The sequence below is a fragment of the Cyprinus carpio genome, chromosome A9 (genome assembly GCF_018340385.1).
Source record: "Cyprinus carpio isolate SPL01 chromosome A9, ASM1834038v1, whole genome shotgun sequence".
In the NCBI taxonomy this organism is placed as follows: Eukaryota; Metazoa; Chordata; class Actinopteri; order Cypriniformes; family Cyprinidae; genus Cyprinus; species Cyprinus carpio.
The window spans coordinates 32,297,498-32,316,499 of NC_056580.1; the positions used below are offsets into that span (position 1 = coordinate 32,297,498).

Genomic DNA, 19,002 nt, shown 5'->3' on the forward strand with positions numbered 1-19,002 from the left:
AGAGATCATTTTTTTGCAGGAAGGAGCACAGTTGAGCAGACACAACTTTTTCTAAAATTTTAGACATAAACGGAAGATTTAAAATGGGTCTGTAATTTGCTAGTTCACTAGGATCTAGTTGTAATATAATTATTTATGGCCCCCGATTAGACATATTCATATATTTAGTTCATCAAGGTGGCTAATTCCACCTCTTTAAATTGACTGTCTGTTTTTCAAAGGCTTTTCAAGTTTGTCACCTCCCAGACTAAAATCAGCTTAAACAAGCCTAAATGTAGCTAGTCTCACAGGCCAGTCAGGTTGGTGTAGTTTGCTGCTTTTACAGAAATTTTGGAGACCAGCAAACTAGCCTAGACTGCTTTAAAGGGCTTTTTCTCCTCCCAGCTGGGATGGTGGTACACTACACATGACTTAAACATCTGATAGCTTTCCTAAGTAACTAGGCTGTCCTTATTTGACTATCACTCTCAAACTTTGGTCTCTATGCTATTTAAATAAAAACGTTTTTGTAACACGTATAACGTTACTGTTTTGTTAGACTGAGATGCAAATGCTTTGCTTAGGGTCACAAAAAAGCGTTACAGTGCAATATTAAATTTGTGCATAAGTTAATGTATAATATTTGCATTAGCAAAGAGGAAACAAAAGATTTTCCATTACAATGAGTCTTTTCCTGTTTATTGACTTTTCCATTAGACAGGTGGTGTGCCTCTTATGCAGTAAATGATTAATACCAATGGAAATTACACATTAGACAGTATACAGGAGTATCTTTTATAATTAATACTTATTAACCTTACAAACAAACAAACAAACAAAAACTTTTATCTTAGTTGAAAAATATTAAAATTTATTGTAGCGCTTAAGCCACTTTTTAGTCAGTGCTTGAAGGTTTCCCCTTGAGGTGCATTAAGAAAAGATTATGTTGGAAGTTTACCATGCAGCTTTAATACAAAATCCTGTGTAAAAAAGACAGATCTGCAATCCTCATTTTCCCATATTGTCCATATATTCTGTTCAAAAATGATACTTTTAAAGTAATTAATTCTGCTTTATAACATATGGCAATTTCAAATAAATCAATTTGCATTTGCTAAACAATACATTTAAATAAAGTAATTAAACATGAAAACGTGTAAATCTAAAAATGGAAATGATCCTGACTGTAGTGTTTTTGCATCGCACCACTACTAGCATTCGTACAGTTTAGCATGAGAGGTCTGTTTCGTAGAACAGGGATGTATTTGTGCCCATCCTAAAACAGGCCCTTTTCTTTCTTCAGATTCAGCTGCTTCCAGGACGGCAGGGCATAGAAATCCATCCGAGAAATCCCCATGATCAGGTTAAAGTCATCGTTTGAGAGATAGTCCTGCATAGATGATAGAGGTGTGTGTTAGTTTTAACAATAGATAAATGTCACAAAAAATATGTTCAGGTCACATTTGACCCCAAAAAGGAAATTAAAGTGTGCTATTAAGATTTTTTTTAATTGTGATATGACTATGTATGTAAATTAGAAAAATTACACAAATATAAATTTAAATATAAATAAATTCTATATGTATTTAGGCTTTGTGATTCTCCAAAAAGAAAATATATTTATAGTGTGTTTAGTCATTTAGTTTGAAATAAAATGTTACAAATGTAATTGTTTTAAGGAATGTTTCACTGCATTTTGCATTGTGTATGTTGGATTTGTGTACGAAGATCAGGAGTTTACTTCTTTTCTTGTGGCGTCGACTCCATCAGGCAGGTCTTCTGTCTGAATGTTCACCAGCTTCTCTGGAGGAAAGGTTTGTGTGACAGGAAGGGGTAGATTACCCCCTTTGAGTTGAGCTACTTGAGTTGTTTGGTTTGAGGTTGGTTGGGTAAGATCCTGTGTACAAGTTGTTAAGCCATTTTCACTTTCACTTGTTACTGAACATTATGTATTTAGAAGCTGCTTTTTGCCCCAAAACTTAAAGAGCATTCAAGTTGTACTATACATTTTCTCAGTTCATGCAACTGAACCCATGACCTTGACATTGCTAGTGACATGCTACCATTTGAAGAATGAATAACCTACCACAGTAATTTTGATGAGATCAGTTGCATCTCCAAGCTCTGCTTTAAGCTGCTCATAGGATTTCCCACCCTGAAAGAGAATAAAAAAATATTTATCGCCTGTGCCGTATGCTTGTGAAGTTGTCATGCTGAAAGAAGGTAAACCCATGTCATCTACTTACACTCCACTTTTGTGGGTCCCAGGCATGGAACCAGCCTGTAAAAGTGGGCGGCTCAAACCCTTGCTTCACCACTAGGATAGGCGTATCCAGGTCACGGCCTGCAGGATGGGACTTCAGATATTCCTGTGCTGTAACCACTGCTTCATTCTTCTCCTTGTCATTGGCACCTTTGCCGATCCACAGGTACACCTGACAGAACATATCTATGCTGTGATTTCTGGTGGTCCAGAAAGAATATGAACAATTGCGATGAGAGAAAACCACCCCGACATTCACCTGATCCCAGATGTCCAGCAACATCACGTCATCCTCATCCAGGTCATCTTGGTTAAAGTTTGTAATCTCTGTCGCTATAAAGCGACCCGTCTGGTTGGAGCACTCAAACAACCGGGGTGTGATACTGGAGTTCTCTTCCTGAAGTCTGAGAAAATAAGAAACGTATGGGCTATATAGTATAGTCCTAAAACAAACCTATTTCTTCTGTTGAACACAAAATAAGATATTTTGAAGAATGCTGGTAACCAAACAGTTGCTGGTAGCCATTGACTTTCCTAGTATGAAAAAAAATACTATGGAAGTCAATGGTTTGGTTACTAACATTCTTAAAAATATCTCTTTTTGTCTTTGATGAACTATCCCTTTAAAGCACTATAAGCCATGAACCAAACCAACAAGATATGAGGTAAATTACAACATCACAACCATTTATATTATATTATATTATATTATATTATATTATATTATATTATATTATATTATATTATATTATATTATATTATATTATATTATATTATATTATATTATATATCATTTAACAACCTCAGAGCTCACAACAGGTCTTAGGTTTATAAGTTTTTGTTAAAAATCTATTTCCTTATGGAGAAAATTAATGGAATTTTTACTTCCAGAACATGACTGTTGCACTTTATTTGTATAATTCATTATTTACAGTATATACAGCATTTCAAAAATATTTATGATTTACTATTTGAGTTAGGATGTGGCATTAGAATGTAGCTGCCCTATGTAGACAACAAGGCAGCCAGAGGTTTTTTTTTTTGTTTGTTGTTTGTTTTTTTTTTTTACAGTGTGCAAGTTTTACTGTACCTTTTGCTGCTGGCATACTGAGACTTTCCACCAAGGTTTACCCAGAAGTCAGCTGGTTCCTGACCCTCTGCAATAACATGCTTCTCCCTCTTAGAGATGATGTCAGCCAGCGTTTTGGCCATCTCTCTCTCATCTCCACTGCAGCCCTGCACAATAATATTTAATGCAAGTAGTTAGGACAGACAGGTAAGAAAAATGCAGAAACATCATCTGAAATATGGCAGATATTGTCAGCATTTGAAATACCAACCTTGCCATACCACAGGTAGCAGCACTTATCTGTGCTGAGCACAAACACATCGTTGGAGTTCAGAGAAGATGAGCGCGGAGGCACCTCAGTGGCACGTGTGTTGAATTCATTTGTTCCATGGACGTGAAACAGTCTTACTGACGGCTGAGAATGGGAGGAGCCTTCTCTGGAACTTCCTTCCTGTATTCAATCCCCAGTCACAAAAACAAAGAAGGTGGGTGCATGCACTACAAGGCTAAAAGGTTAAGTGTGTCATTTCTGCACTACTAGCGGCACCATAAACCCCTACTGCTTCTTGTTTGACAGTCCCACCTTAATAGTTTTAAATGGCGCCACACATTTCACACTTTTCTTGTAGCTAACTTTAATTGTCCTTGCAAATTAAACTAAATGAAGGTATGTTTATAGCAAAAAAATATTTTAGCTTGGTACTGAAGCAGTACCCTCAAAAGTACACCTTTGTATCTTAACTACTCTTAAAAGGTGCATGTTAGTATTTTAAGGTACTAATATGCATCCTCCTAATTAGAACCCTCTATGAAGTGACTGAAAAACAAAGTTGTACCTTTGAAGGTACTGCCTCAGTGGCAAGCTGTTGCACTTTTTTCCGGTAGTTTTTGTTTTTTAAAGAACAGAAACAAAATCATTTTTAAAACAGGAAGTGTTTGTGTGTTTTCGGTTTCCGTTGTTATAACCAGGGCAGGACTTAGGGGCGGGGGCCCCTGGGCTTGAGGTTATGTTTGGGCCCTATACCTACACTACAAACATCATTTTGGAGTAACACAAAATACACAAACATATGCTTTGAGGTTCATAAATAGTACAATTAATATGCAACACGTCTAGGCTATAGTCAGAGTTTAAATGTAATATTAAATATTCATTATAATATGATAAACAGGATGTGTTCTCTCAGTTGAGGGATCAAAACCCTGAAATAACTTTGAGAAAAAAAAAAAAGCCAGAGATGTTGGCTTATTAATATTAAGAAATGTATGTCATATCTGTGTCCTCTTATGTCAGGTTCTTAGTAAGTTAGCTTAAAAAAGCCAACTTACTGAAATTCTATTTAAACTTGGTCTGCCTCGGGTTGCTATATCTTTTTTTATAACTGATGCGGCTTACAGTTTTTGTAAACCAGACTATCAAACCCACCTAAAATCCCATAGACGTTCATTGAGGGGGTGAAAACTTTTATACAATAAGACTTGTGGTGTATTTAAGCTGTCTATTGTTATAGCAAAGCTTAACAACTCACTACTGAAAAAACCGCTAAAACCAGCCTAAGCTGATTGACTGCTTAAACTGGCCTCCCAAGCTGGTTTTAAAGTGGTTTTGGCCACTTTTTTAGCAGGTCAGGCTGTCTTAGCTGTGGGTTTTAGCTTTTTTTTTTTTTTTTTTTTTTTTTTTTTAATGAATCAACTGGTTTTAGCTGGATTAGCACATAAAACATGCTTACAACATGCTAGTAATGTGGTAATCATGCTAGAAACATGTTAACAAGATGTTTGTAACTTGCTAATCATGCTAACAACATGCTAATAACATGCTAATCATGCTAGAAACGTGCAAGTAACTTGCTAATCATGGTAAAAAAGACTAATCATGATAGATACATGTTAACAAAATGCTAGTAACTTGTTAATCATGCTAACAACATGCTAGTAACTTGTTAACCATGCTAATAATATGCTAATCGTACTAGAATCATGCTAGCAACATGCTAGTAACTGGCTAATCATGCTAATAACATGCGAGAAACTTGCTAATCATGCTAAAAATGCTAACAAAATGCTAGTAACTTGCTAATCATGCTAGAAACATGCTAACAAAATGCTAGTAACTTGCTAATCATGCTATCAACATGTTAATAACTTACCAATCATGCTAACAACATGTTTATAACTTGCTAATCATGTTTGAAAAAAGCTAACAACTTGTTAAACATGCTAGAATAAATCCAACAACATGCTAATCATGTTAGAATCATGACAGTAACATGCTTATCATCCTAGCCACATACTAGTAAACTTGCTAATCATGTTAACAACATGCTAGTAATTTGCTAATCATGTTAACAACATGCTATTAACTTGTTAATCTTGTTAACAACATGCTATTGACGTTTAGATCTTGCATGTGCAGTGGAAATGCGGCTAATAATTTCTGAATCTCTGACTGGCATATTACGAACAAATCAAACAAAACGTAAACCGGCAAAGGCAGGGCCTCCTACAAGACGGGGCCCATGGGCTGCAGCCCAATTAAAGCCCTAAGTCTGGCCGTGGTTATAACGGATGAAATGACCAAGTGCTGCTTATATAGAGAGGAACAGGCTGACAAACTTACCTCATAAACAATCATTTTACCCTTGAAAATGGCCATTAGGTGCATAGGCTCCTTTCCCATAGGAACGCGGACCTGCACTGGTTCCCCGTTGTACTTCTGGTCCAGGATCACAGCCTGATATGCAGAGGCTGTCAGCTCCGCTGTGCTTGCATGGCGGCCCTAAAATGCCATCAGTATTCAGAATTTAACTGAGAATGCCTTTTAAATAACAGTTAAATTCCTGACTTTGAATTGAATTTAAACTGTAGGATGCAGAATTCCAAATTGAATGTAAGAAAGTGGAATTAAAATTTGAAATTCAAAGAAATTCATATCATATATTTGTAATTTTTAACTATAAAAGCAATGTGACACTGAAGACTGGAGTAATGGCTGCTGAAAATTCAGCTTTGAAATCACAGAAATTAATTAAATTTTAAAATATATTAAAATAGATAAGTTATTTTACCATATAATAATATCTCACAACTGTTTTTACTGTATTATTTTTACTGTATTATTGATCAAATAAATGCAGCCTTGGTGAGCAAGACTTATTTCAAAAACATTAAAAGAATCTTTGTATAGAATTAAATTACAATGTAAAATGATTAAATCAGGATGGAAGAGATACTTACTTGCCACATGTAAAGAATGTAATGTAGTTTGCTGTTGACTTCATATTTGTAGAGAATGAGGTAACAGTCCCCACCGTAGAAGTGGCCGAGCCACTTCCTCTCAACAGGGGCAAGCTCATTGTCCTCTATCCTCCATACCTGAGGGATGAACACACTTATGTAATGAGTTATTTTTCACTGAAATGAATGAAAGGCTATTGTCATTTCATCAAAGGTCATTTCACTGACCTCGGCTTCGCCCGACCCATCATCCACCATTTTCTGCTGTGCAGCCAAGTCAGGTCTGGCATGCATTGAGGTGGCATCAAACTTAACTTGCTCAACCTTGGCTACAGAAAGCAGAAATTATAACATAGTAGAGTCAGAATCATGGGTTTCTAAGGGGGGCATTTATACACAATGCATTCTTGTGTTTTGTCGATGCTATTTTTATTTAATTGTTGTCCTGTGTACAGAGCAATGGATGTCAGTTTTTTATTAGAATTTCACCACAGCTGTTTTTAACACAAGAACGCATCCTGTATGAATGCTTCCTTATTCTTATAGATGATCTTTGCATTGTATTTCAGCAGTGTTGGGAAGATGCCAACTAAAATAACAACGCAACTAACATTTTTCAGTAGTGTGTGAATATTAACAACATTTTTTTTTTTTAGATTTTCTGTTTTAATATTAAAGTATTAGTCATTTGTGTTTTTGTCTATTTTTAGTTTTAGTGTTATTTTAGTAATGTTGCTTTGGCAACAAGCTGAAATGAAGTGATTTTATGTCATTATAATTATTCATTTTATATTACTATTTATTATTTTATGTTCTTTTAATTAAGCTTTATTTTAATTTGAGGTTATTTTATTTCAAGTAACAAAAATGTTTATTTAACTACAACTACTTTTCGCAAAAAACAAAGAGACTGTAAAGAGATCAGTAAAAAACTTAAAAAACTGTAAGAGATCAGTAATCAAAAGCTTTCTTTTACTTCTTGTCCTCTCTCATATATTGGACTCAAAAGACTGATTGACTGACTAATCTAGTATACCATTTTGTTCGGAAGGTTCATGTAAAGGAACTGATTCAAGAAGTGATTCACTGATTCAAATCCTTGCATGGCATTTTTAGGCTGCCATTGCCACTGTTCATGAGTGTGTTTTCAATTATATAAATTAGGATGTATTCTTTTTTTTTCCATCTCCTGGACTCTTGTTTTTACAAGTGCTTTCTTTACATTAGTAAACCATGTTCACCTATTTTTTCCTGGACTGTGAGTGGAGCCCAATCCAGCTGTCTGTCCCTTGTCTGTCCACTTCTGAAAGAGTTGCTTGAACACGGATGATTCTGCTCCTTCGCTTACTGTCTCTACATAGGTGGATGCAGGATATCCTTTTGCCTTTATGTAGGCCTAGAACAATAAAACATGAAGTGAGATGATGAAGTGTTTCTTTAGCAAGAATTTGATATGTGATTAAATTAAAGGGATACTCCACCCCAAAATTTAAATTTTGTCATTAATCACTTACTCCCATGTCGTTCCTAACCCATAAAAGCTTAGTTCGTCTTCAGAACACAATTTAAGATATTTTGGATGAAAACCTGGAGGCTTGAGACTGTCCCATAGACTGCCAAGTAAATAACAGTGTCAAGGTCCAGAAAATGAATGAAAGTCGTCATCAGAATACTCCATCTGCCATCAGACCTGCAATCTGGGTTATATGATGCGATGGGAACACTTTTTGCATGCTGTGTATGCTCTTCTGTCTCATCCACGCCACAAGGATGTGCTGTTTCTACATGTATTTAGCTTTGATTTGAAATAAAACAGTGCATCCTTGTGGCGCGGATGACACAAAAGAGCATACGCAGCATATGGTGATATGGAGAGACACATAGAAGACCGCTGACAAAGGAATTATTGAATAAAGTCGTTATTTTTGTTTTCTTCGCTTACACAAAGTGTTCCCGTCGCTTCATATAACCCAGATTGCACATCTGATGGCAGATGGAGTATTCTGACGACGACTTTCATACCTTTTCTGGACCTTGACACTGCTATTTACTTGGCAGTATATGGGACAGTCTCAAGCCTCCAGGTTTTCATCCAAAATATCTTACAGTAAGTTGTGTTCTGAAGACGAACAGAGCTTTTACGGGTTTGGCACGACATGGGGTAAGTCATTAATGACAAAATTTTCATTTTAGGGTGGCATATCCCTTTAAAATTTGGTGCAATATACTTTGCTTAGAAATATTGGGCATTATTCTTTGATAATTGTATACAAAAGTATTATGTTGCAGAAGTGGCTCTGATGCTATTTGATCCAGAATCTAACCAGATCATTTTTGTCCTCCGAAATAATAACTTAAAGACTTGACTTTTAAGGCCTTGTATGATCAATTATTTGATAATGAATTGTGATTTCATTCACACGGGTTTTACTCACAAATACTTGCAAATACACAGTTGGTGAATGAGGCCCCTTGTGAAAAGCACACCTTGATTAGTGCTTCATTGGTGTAAGACTCACCTCTGCTTTCTTCAGAGATTCTGCTCTTTCAGTTTTTGATGCCTTTTTCCCCTTCCAGATAAAGATCTTTATTCCACCTTGATCCAGCAGATAGCAGTCCTGTCACAGGAATCAGATGTCAATTGGAATACTTTCCTCCTTTAAAAGGGGCTGTTTTTAGTTTTCTCTCCTTTTTTTTTTTTTCAGCTAAGTAATGTTTGTGCAGAAGTGGTGAGTCCTTTTATAGACACTGTCTTTTTGTTTTTAAGAGTGTAATAACAGCCATTTCTCTTTTATATCACAATGAGAATCACACACTCGTTGAGCATTTGTATAGCTATCATGAATACAGCTTGCTTGCTTCCTTTCTGGGTGCCTTTTTTTGGTTCCACTTCTCCATTTCAAATCAACAATTTGTCATTTTCAAGACAAGATTTTTATTTAGTTTAAATATATGTTCATGGTCTTGGCGCACAATTCATTGACAGTTCATGAATGCATGCTAACAGTTTTTTAATTAACTTTAATCAAAATATATCTAAAACAACTTTCTTCTACAGTTAAAGTCACAAACTTCTCTTTCTTGTCAGATTATTTCCGCCAACTATTCAGCTCCATACTTTAATTTAGCTTTCACAATTTCCTAATCAAGTCATTTCTCTCATCAAACTTACTTTTTATCTTGAACTTGTGTTCAACTACAGAAGCAGTTGGCCAACAGCATTTTCATGAAGACTTTTTTATACAATATTCTGTCATATTTGCATCACATCCGCATGACCAGATCAAACTGTGTCATGAGCATGACTGTATTCCTTCTGTCTTATCTTAACAGGAATCCATTATGTAGGCGTAGAAATTATGCTGATCAGCTGATGCTGACTCCCAGCTGTGAAATGCACATGTGTGTAAAGGTGTCATTGGGAGCCTATGCTATAATCATGGCCTTTACACAGAATTGCTTTATACTGCAATGTTTATTTTGGGTAGCGCTCATGGTTATTCATACCTCAGTTTTCAGTAGGTCTTGTGTGAGAGGTTTCACTGCCACCTCCTGCACTACAAGGTTACCCTGAGCATCTGAAATACTTTTCACACAAGATACTTGTTTTAGCTGGAGCACGTCATTTTCAACACATGCTTTAATTTGTAGTTAAAACTATTACTCACTGAAAGAGTTTAATGGCAGTCTTGAGTTTTTCATCCACAATATTATCTGGAATGGCATCTTTGATGTGTTTTTTCTCCCCCAGTGCCTGAATCATTAATTTCATTGCTTCCTCGGAAGATTTCTCATCATCTCCTTCCACTACAGTTACTTGTGCTCTACCACCCCTCTCTCGATCACGAATGTCCTTAGCTAGGTTCATTCCCTATGAAAACAAAAGCCTTAGTGAACTTATGGTGCATATTTTGTAATATGCACCCTTAGCAACAAGAATGTGTTTTTGTCACTGAATAGGGGTATTTTTGCATTGCAAATCAATTCTAATGGCTTACCCTTAACCTCTCCATTCGGTTACTCTTGGGCCCATTCCACTGAATGAGCAGGCTCCCCAGGTCCAGCAGGAACACATCACCTTGATTAAAGCTGTTCCAGCTCATTTCCACCTACGTACAGAGGAATTGAACCTCATTATTTACACTTTTTTTGGGGAACATCAGTTTACAAATAGCTCAATATCCATATTAATCTGGGACAAGACATATAGCCCCAGTTTCACAGGCAACGCTTAAACCTAGTCTCAGACTAAAATGCTTGTCTGGCCTGTTTTAACTGAAATAAACTTGCAATGACATATATTAAACTATGTCAGTGTTATTTTTTCTAAGGTATGTTTATAAAATATGTCCTAATTGAACTGTGGCCTTAATCCTGGCTTAACCTAAGCCCTGTCTGTGAAACCAGACCCTAGTCTTTAAAGATAAGACCGTAGTTCACCCAATAATGAAAAATTATGAAAACAATGAAAAATACTTAAAAAGACTTTATTAATCCTAGTTAATGTCAACTATTGTAGTTAACTAATGTTAATAAATGGTACCTTAAGAGTAATCACATCAGGCATTCAAAACCTTATTTAATAGCAATTTATTACATGCATGCATATTATATTAGTATTTATAAAGATCTTATTTTTTTTAATCATTTGGTATATTATTTAAATATTACTTTTTTGCTTACAGTATTCCTTTCTTCATCAACTTGAAATGTGATTTAGATGTTTAAATACAAATAAATGCATGGCATGCAGAGTAGCTTAACATATGTTTAAAATGAATATGGACTGATGATTTTTAATCAGGCTTATTGTGGGTAGTTGGTTTTTGTGTGTTGTTGACGTGAATAAATGAGTAGTAAAATGTCTTAGGGGTTTTTACACCTCTGGTCTTGCTATAGTGGGGTTGAATTTCTTTATTGTGCCTGGGGCTATTCTTACCTCTCCTGCAACCACATGCTTATTTCCCTTCACATGCAGCAGTCTGCGAATGTTGTATGTGTTTGTCTCCACTTGTTTCATCCCAGATGCGACTCCACCTTTTTTGTATCTGGAACAAAAAGATTAGCATTGTTATCAATTGTAACTCATGTTTACTCACTCAAAGTTGACCACTTCTTGTAAAATGAAATGAAGAAGTCCATTTTTTGTAAACTTCCACATTTTTTACCTCTCTTTGTGACTAAGAGACGCATTATAAGGTCATATGCTTCTCACAGCATCTTAAAATAAAGAGCCTCAGTGTTGGAAATTATAATTAAAGGAAAATATGTGCATTGTGAACTCCCCTTGAAATGTTATTTATTCATGTCAACATCAGGGTCATATTTCACCCAAAAAAAGCTAAATATACATATATATACATTATATATATATATATAATATCTTTAGTAGTATCTTTTTATGCACATTTTTGTTTAGTATTATTTATTTATTTATTAGCAAAGAATCCTAATGGTCCTAAAATATGTGTGACACATATGTGACCTTTACATGTTTTGGTTAATTTGGTTTATAGATTCATACAAGGTGACTCTTAACATCAGTCAGGAGATGGCTTACATGATGCCCTGTTTGAAGTATCCTTGGAAAGTGGCGCTCTCGTGGCCCTGGGTTTCACGATGCTGTACAGCAGCACCCCCTAGGTGTTCATCCATCTGTGTGGTGTATATTGCTGCTGCTCCCTGCTCATCCTGGGAGGTGTCCTTACCCAGCCAATAATGGAGGTCATAGGTGTAGTTGTTGCTGGTCTTGTGAGTCTGAAAATAAAATGTTTTTCTTTAGCGGTTAGTTTTTGTCAGCTTAAATGTGTTTGAGTCGATTAGGACACTAAGTGCTGATACTTACGTAGAGTATTACATAGCTGTCTCCTTCAAAAAAAAACTGTCCATATGTTTTGGGTGGACAAGGCACGAGCTCCATGTTCTGACCAGTAATTTAAAAAGACTGATTAGTGATTTGCTAAAGATGTCAGTATCTCAGATGCTGAATGTACTAATTTAAAGTACAAACCCGATTCCAAAAAAGTTGGGACACTGTACAAATTGTGAATAAAAACAGAATGCAATGATGTGGAAGTTTTAAATTTCAATATTTTATACAGAATACAACAAATATGACATATCAAAATGTTTAAACTGAGAAAATGTATATTTTTAAGGGAAAAATAAGTTGATTTTAAATTTCATGGCATCAACACATCTCAAAAAAGTTGGGACAAGGCCATGTTTACCACTGTGTGGCATCCACTCTTCTTTTTATAACAGTCTGCAAACGTCTGGGGACTGAGGAGACAAGTTGCTCAAGTTTAGGAATAGGAATGTTGTCCCATTCTTGTCTAATACAGGCTTCTAGTTGCTCAACTGTCTTAGGTCTTTGTCGCATCTTCCTTATGATGCGCCAAATGTTTTCTATGGGTGAAAGATCTGGACTGCAGGCTGGCCATTTCAGTACCCGGATCCTTCTTCTACGCAGCCATGATGTTGTAATTGATGCAGTATGTGGTCTGGCATTGTCATGTTGGAAAATGCAAGGTCTTCCCTGAGAGAGATGACATCTGGATGGGAGCATATGTTGTTCTAGAACTTGGATATACCTTTCACCATTGATGGTGCCTTTCCAGATGTGTAAGCTGCCCATGCCACACGCACTCATGCAACCCCATACCATCAGAGATGCAGGCTTCTGAACTGAGCCCTGATAACAACTTGAGTTGTCCTTGTCCTCTTTAGTCCAGATGACATGGCGTCCCACTTTTCCAAAAAGAACTTCAAATCTTGATTCGTCTGACCACAGAACAGTTTTCCATTTTGCCACAGTCATTTTTAAATGAGCCTTGGCCCAGAGAAAACGCCTGCGCTTCTGGATCATGTTTAGATATGGCTTCTTTTTTGGACCTACAGAGTTTTAGCTGGCAACAGCGAATGGCACGGTGGATTGTGTTCACCGACAATGTTTTCTGGAAGTATTCCTGAGCCCATGTTGTGATTTCCATTACAGTAGCATTCCTGTATGTGATGCAGTTCCGTCTAAGGGCCCGAAGATCACGGGCATCCAGTATGGTTTTCCGGCCTTGACCCTTACGCACAGAGATTGTTCCAGATTCTCTGAATCTTTTGATGTTATAATGCACTGTAGATGATGATAACTTCAAACTCTTCGCAATTTTTTTCTGAGAAACTCCTTTCTGATATTGCTCCACTATTTTTCGCCGCAGCATTGGAGGAATTGGTGATCCTCTGCCCATCTTGACTTCTGAGAGACACTGCCACTCTGAGAGGCTCTTTTTATACCCAATCATGTTGCCAATAGACCTAATAAGTTGCAAATTGGTCCTCCAGCTGTTCCTTATATGTACATTTAACTTTTCCGGCCTCTTATTGCTACCTGTCCCAACTTTTTTGGAATGTGTAGCTCTCATGAAATCCAAAATGAGCCAATATTTGGCATGACATTTCAAAATGTCTCACTTTCAACATTTGATTTGTTATCTATATTCTATTGTGAATAAAATATAAGTTTATGAGATTTGTAAATTAATCCATAACTTTTTTACTCACAATTTGTACAGTGTCCCAACTTTTTTGGAATCGGGTTTGTAGTATCCTTCCTACTTACCTCCACTCTCCACATCTGAAGTCCTGGTGTGGTTTTATCAAGGACTTTGGGAACATCGGTCTTGACATCCTGTGGCATGGTGCCAGCTTACGTCTCTCAGAAAGTACCTGGAAGAGAGAACAAAGGGAAGGTTGGATAGAAATAACTTGAGTTCAGTGATCCAGATTGGTTTTCTTAGAATTACAAAGCACACATGTTGAGTGTATGAACAAATATTTGTATTGCTTTTTACAGACCCAGCTCACCTTCATGTTATCCTAAACCTAAAGGCAGTTATTTTTCTCTAAACGTGGCGTATTTGGTATCACAGTACATAATCTTAGAATTAAATGGAAGGAAGATTTCTGGTTCATCATTTTTTTAACTAGTAATGAAATCTGTTCATCCCATGAAGCTATTATATGGCTTCTGAAGACTTGTGTTTTTTGTCCTTTTTTTTGGACTTTGAAAGCCATGGTCACTATAAATGGTATAAAACTGTGCAGCATAAGACAGAGTGAACTTTTCCCTTAATATATTGTTTAATGATTTCTTTCCTGATAGGCTTCCTTAGTGTTGTTTAAGTGGAAAAGAGGGTGCAGCCTAAATAAGAGTCTGTGCACTTAAGTTCATGCATTAGCAAGCCCAGGCACTAAAGCTAAAGGAAGTGAAAGCCTCATGTCAAATATCTGTTGCAAATGTGTTGTAAAAATACTACGCCGCCATATCCAGAGCAGTTATCATTAAGTGTGGCTGAGATGTCAGGGCGTGATCAAGCCCCACAATCCTTCACTTTATCTACTGCAATGAGCACATAGTTCAAGCGGCATATAAATGTTTGCTTAACCAGTATGTCTGTATTATTTTTCCTTAAAACATGATTAATTTACTTGAAAAGGAAAATCATGTAATGTGCCATTTCAGAGAATATTTTTCTTTTTCTTTCTTTCTTTCCTCTTTCTTTCTTTTATTTTCTTTCTTTCTTTCTTTCTTTCCTTCTTTCTTTCTTTCTTTCTTTCTTTCTTTTTCTAAATTGTTTAGTTAGATTTATGCATTTAATCTACAAGGAAAAAAGCTAAGTTCAAGATTTACTAAAAAGGTGCTTAATTGTTATGAAAATAATATAAAAATGTGAACATCTTCCTAAATATAAGCTTTATGTTCTTTATGCAAGATATTTATTTGTTTTTTATCACTAATTCAAGATATAATATCTGAAAACAAGCCTAAATATATTATACAAGTTTGATTCTCAAATTATTAGATCTTGTGTAATGGGTGTTTAGATATTTTACTAAAAGACAAAATATTTAATATTTTTGCACTGAACGGTACAGAGTTAATTAAATAATTTAACCATAACTTTTATTGCATTACTGATCCACTTTTATAATAATTTATTACATGAATAATCTCTACATTTGCTCACGTAACAATCTATTATTGTTCTGAAGGAAGTTGTACATGGTTTATGATGGTCAGGGGACTATAAAAATTTGATTATATTTTGTTAGCGCTTTGTCTTTGTTGTGTGTAAACCACCCATATGTTTAAATATGCTACAAATTATGTGGCTAGTGAGGAATAGTATCTCTTTTCAGGACTTGCTTCTCACGTTAAAGTACCAACCACATCCTTTCTATCCTCACATCCACATCGCGGTTACACTGATTTAAGAAACTTGCCATTGCTTGGTTACTATCTATCATTTGTGGTGTTGTTTTTAACAATATTAAGCAGGAAGCTTCCATCAAATCATGTGGGGCCATCGCACCTGACAATAGCTTTTACATGCTACATTATGGTAATTTAATGACATTTTTCAGTCAATGTGAAATGCATTCATCCTTACGCTGTGGTTTATTTTAATTTATTTTTATTAATTTTATTAATATGTGGTTTATTAATTTTATTTTAAAAGATCCCCTTGAGATATAATCTCTTCTTCCAGGGAGACCTGGTCAAGATGGCAGCACACAAAGTAAAAAAAAAAAAAAAAAAAACGAGTTACTTAAAAGTAGCCAAGCAAAATGTCAGATCATGAACAGCGATCAAATAATACACACACATACAGTATACACACCCTATTTATATATCTCCATACGCCCTAGAGGATCATTTTCTGTTTGCATATCCCAAATTTATGAGCTTCCTTATCAACATCTTTTTATGTTTGCCTGGTACCTTGCAGCAATAGATGTTGATAAGGTGTGATAATAAGGATGACTCAGTCTCTCTTGTTTGAGTGGATGGTTGGGTTTTTTAGGTGGTTGTACTGTCTCTAGTGTGAGCAGATTGCGCTGACCCTTAACTCACCAGTTAAGTCACCTTTGTAAGTGCAAAGGTTGCATATTTCCTAACTAAATCCTAGAAGTTACGTTGTTAGTGCAATAATGTCTTAACAGCTTCACTCTGCTGTTACAGTTACAATGGCATATCACAAATGATCTGCCCTGCAGAATTACTAGATGCAGTGTGTCAGAGCAAACAGGAAAGTGTGCAGAGTTTTTATTTAACCACCCTGTGTTTGATCAGGCCTGACAGTGCTGTGTATAGTACATGTCTCATCTCCACCTCCTTCCTAATAACCTTGATTAATATTCTTCCTGTAAACTGTCCACCATGACCAATCCAACCTTCTGTTTCAGACCAAAGCATACGAGTAGATCAGATTATGAAATGCAAACATATAATGTACAATGCAATATAGAAAAATAGCATGTTGTCAAGTCATTCAAACATAAAGCAACTAATGGATGTTTTAGTCACCATTGAGATTCATTCAAAATGAATGACAGCAAGCCAGCTTAAACACCAAACAGATTTAGTTTTTGCTAGACACTGTATACCAACGATATATAGCTAAGCGTATTTTATCCAAGACGAGACAGTCAGAAATTAACTTTCTCATTAGGGAACCATATTTGCTTTAGTAATTGTTTCGGGGGAATATGTTATGTATAAATGTACATATAGGTGTTTTTTCACTTATGTCAAAACACTTCAAATGAATCAGTTAATTGATTCCATAAATATTCTGGAATATATTTAATGTTAGATAACAGATAAAAAGGTGGAACAGGAACACTTTTGTCAACCCTAATTCTGATAGCTGGGGAATTTTTTGTCATTTCTACCATTTTTTGCCGCAGATGATAGAAGTGTAATTAATAATAGTGATTCATGTTAAATATTTAGGAATAACCACTGAAATAAAAAGCACTGCTATATTAGGTACTAAATTTACAACTGGGTTTTCCTTTTTTCGTCTTTTACAGGGTCAACTTTTACAGTCTACTTGGCTAATGAATCACTTTAATGAGCATCTTCAATGTTAAAGGTCTTTTTCTGCAATGGAAAGAGCGAGAGTAAGAGGAGCTCACCTGCCACCGGTGGAATCGAGAAGGAAGCAGCCAAGTAAAGGTTCTGCTGGTTCACATACAATGGTGGAGACTGTGCAACACTCTCGCTTTCTCTACTTTACAACCCTTGCACTTTTATCACTCTCTGTGTTCATTCACTCAGGGCCATATATGGCAAGAGCAGGTGATATGCATACAGGTGTGTCATATCTGTGGTTACAGGCATAAGTCGTTCATCTCGCCCCCCTCCACAGTAGATTGAGTGATAGAGTGAAACAAATATGTTTGTTTGCCTCTCCACCCCCAGCCCATCTGGTGCCATGCGTACTTGTCCTTTGCATTTTACTGTAATGTGTTGAAATGACTGTATACTATACACTGACCTCCTATACCTCCTTCTGACCACTGAACTTCTATTCCATTTTATTTGACTCTGATAAAAATGAATTTTTATTTGTTGAAATATTTAATTACCATAAAGAATAAAAAATATATGCACTATAGCAGTGCTTCTCAAATGGTTTTTTGCCCTAATATGCTCTAATCTGGACTGGAATGTATTACTGGTTAACTCTTACATACCAGTCAAAGGTCTGGACACACTTGACTGATTTTATATTTCTCATAATTTTAACACCTTTTTAACTTCTTATGCTGAAATGCTAACCCAGTTAGCAGTAAGTTCATAAAAAGCAACCCAGCATGGTTGGTAGAGAATCTAGACAAAGTGTAGTAACTTAGACATGTAGAAGATACAATAAAAGACTGCATAGACAGCAATTATGGCTGGATAATTCCATTTGTGTTTTCATATTTTTTTTATATTTTTTACTTTAATAATAATTATAATATATATAACATATAATATATAAAAAATATTAATATGAAATAATGAGTAGGTGTGTCCAAACTTTTGACTGGTAGTGTATCTTAGTACAAGTCCAAAGTCCATGCATACTTACCGGATGAATCAACTATGCCATAACATGTGGATAAAGGGTTTAAAAATAAATAGGTGCAGGTTATGTCGAATGTTTTCTGTTATGAGCTAGTTAAAGCCTCCCTTGGTGAACCTCATCTTATTCCCTCTATGCATTCATGTAGTCTATGGCATCAATGCAGACCATTTTTTTTTCTGAGGCACCATTGAGCTGGTCGGATCTTTTGAGAGTTAAACAGACCATCAAAAGTGGGTTGGTGATTAGTAGTGAGATGTACAATTCCCACTGTTAGCCTACTACAGTCACCCCTGTTTGTTGTGCTCTGTTTGACCCCTTGCAACCAACAGTAGAGCCTTTGTGAATGACATTGTGAAGGATGCATGAGAAACAGTGCAAACTGAGAATGAAATTGCTCTGGATTTACAAATGATTATGACTTACAAGACCCTCCCTTAACCTGCAACACACAGTCCACCATAAAATGGCACAACAATATATGTGAATTAAATGATTTGAACTCCATCAAAGTCTCTGAAATCAGTAGTTGTTCTGTTTTT

The 19,002-nt window shown here is 35.9% G+C and overlaps 1 protein-coding gene across 1 annotated transcript; it reads right to left on the reverse strand.

Moving 5' to 3' along the window:
* Positions 1-649: 649 nt before the first annotated feature.
* LOC109053031 (villin-1-like) lies at positions 650-17,663 on the reverse strand. The gene is made up of 20 exons (XM_042764443.1): positions 17,526-17,663; positions 14,164-14,270; positions 12,394-12,471; positions 12,109-12,305; positions 11,488-11,596; positions 10,547-10,657; positions 10,217-10,419; positions 10,056-10,134; positions 9,068-9,166; positions 7,794-7,944; positions 6,777-6,880; positions 6,549-6,686; positions 5,932-6,090; positions 3,583-3,762; positions 3,333-3,478; positions 2,502-2,646; positions 2,226-2,414; positions 2,066-2,134; positions 1,721-1,876; positions 650-1,369 (listed from the first exon to the last, which is right to left on the reverse strand). The coding sequence occupies exons 2-20, from the start codon at positions 14,239-14,241 to the stop codon at positions 1,256-1,258; spliced, it is 2,505 nt and encodes an 834-aa protein (XP_042620377.1). The 5' UTR covers positions 14,242-14,270; positions 17,526-17,663; the 3' UTR covers positions 650-1,255.
* Positions 17,664-19,002: the final 1,339 nt, after the last annotated feature.

What these genes read in the sequence shown, in the direction of transcription:
- LOC109053031 (XM_042764443.1), bottom strand. Translation starts at nt 14,241, where the DNA reads ATGCCACAGGATGTCAAGACCGATGTTCCCAAAGTCCTTGATAAAACC. An exon ending in ACATTCTTTACATGTGGCAA is followed by an intron (nt 6,091 to 6,548) that starts GTAAGTATCTCT and finishes ATGGCATTTTAG; the next exon opens with GGCCGCCATGCAAGCACAGC. An exon ending in ATCTCATCAAAATTACTGTG is followed by an intron (nt 1,877 to 2,065) that starts GTAGGTTATTCA and finishes ACTTGTACACAG; the next exon opens with GATCTTACCCAACCAACCTC.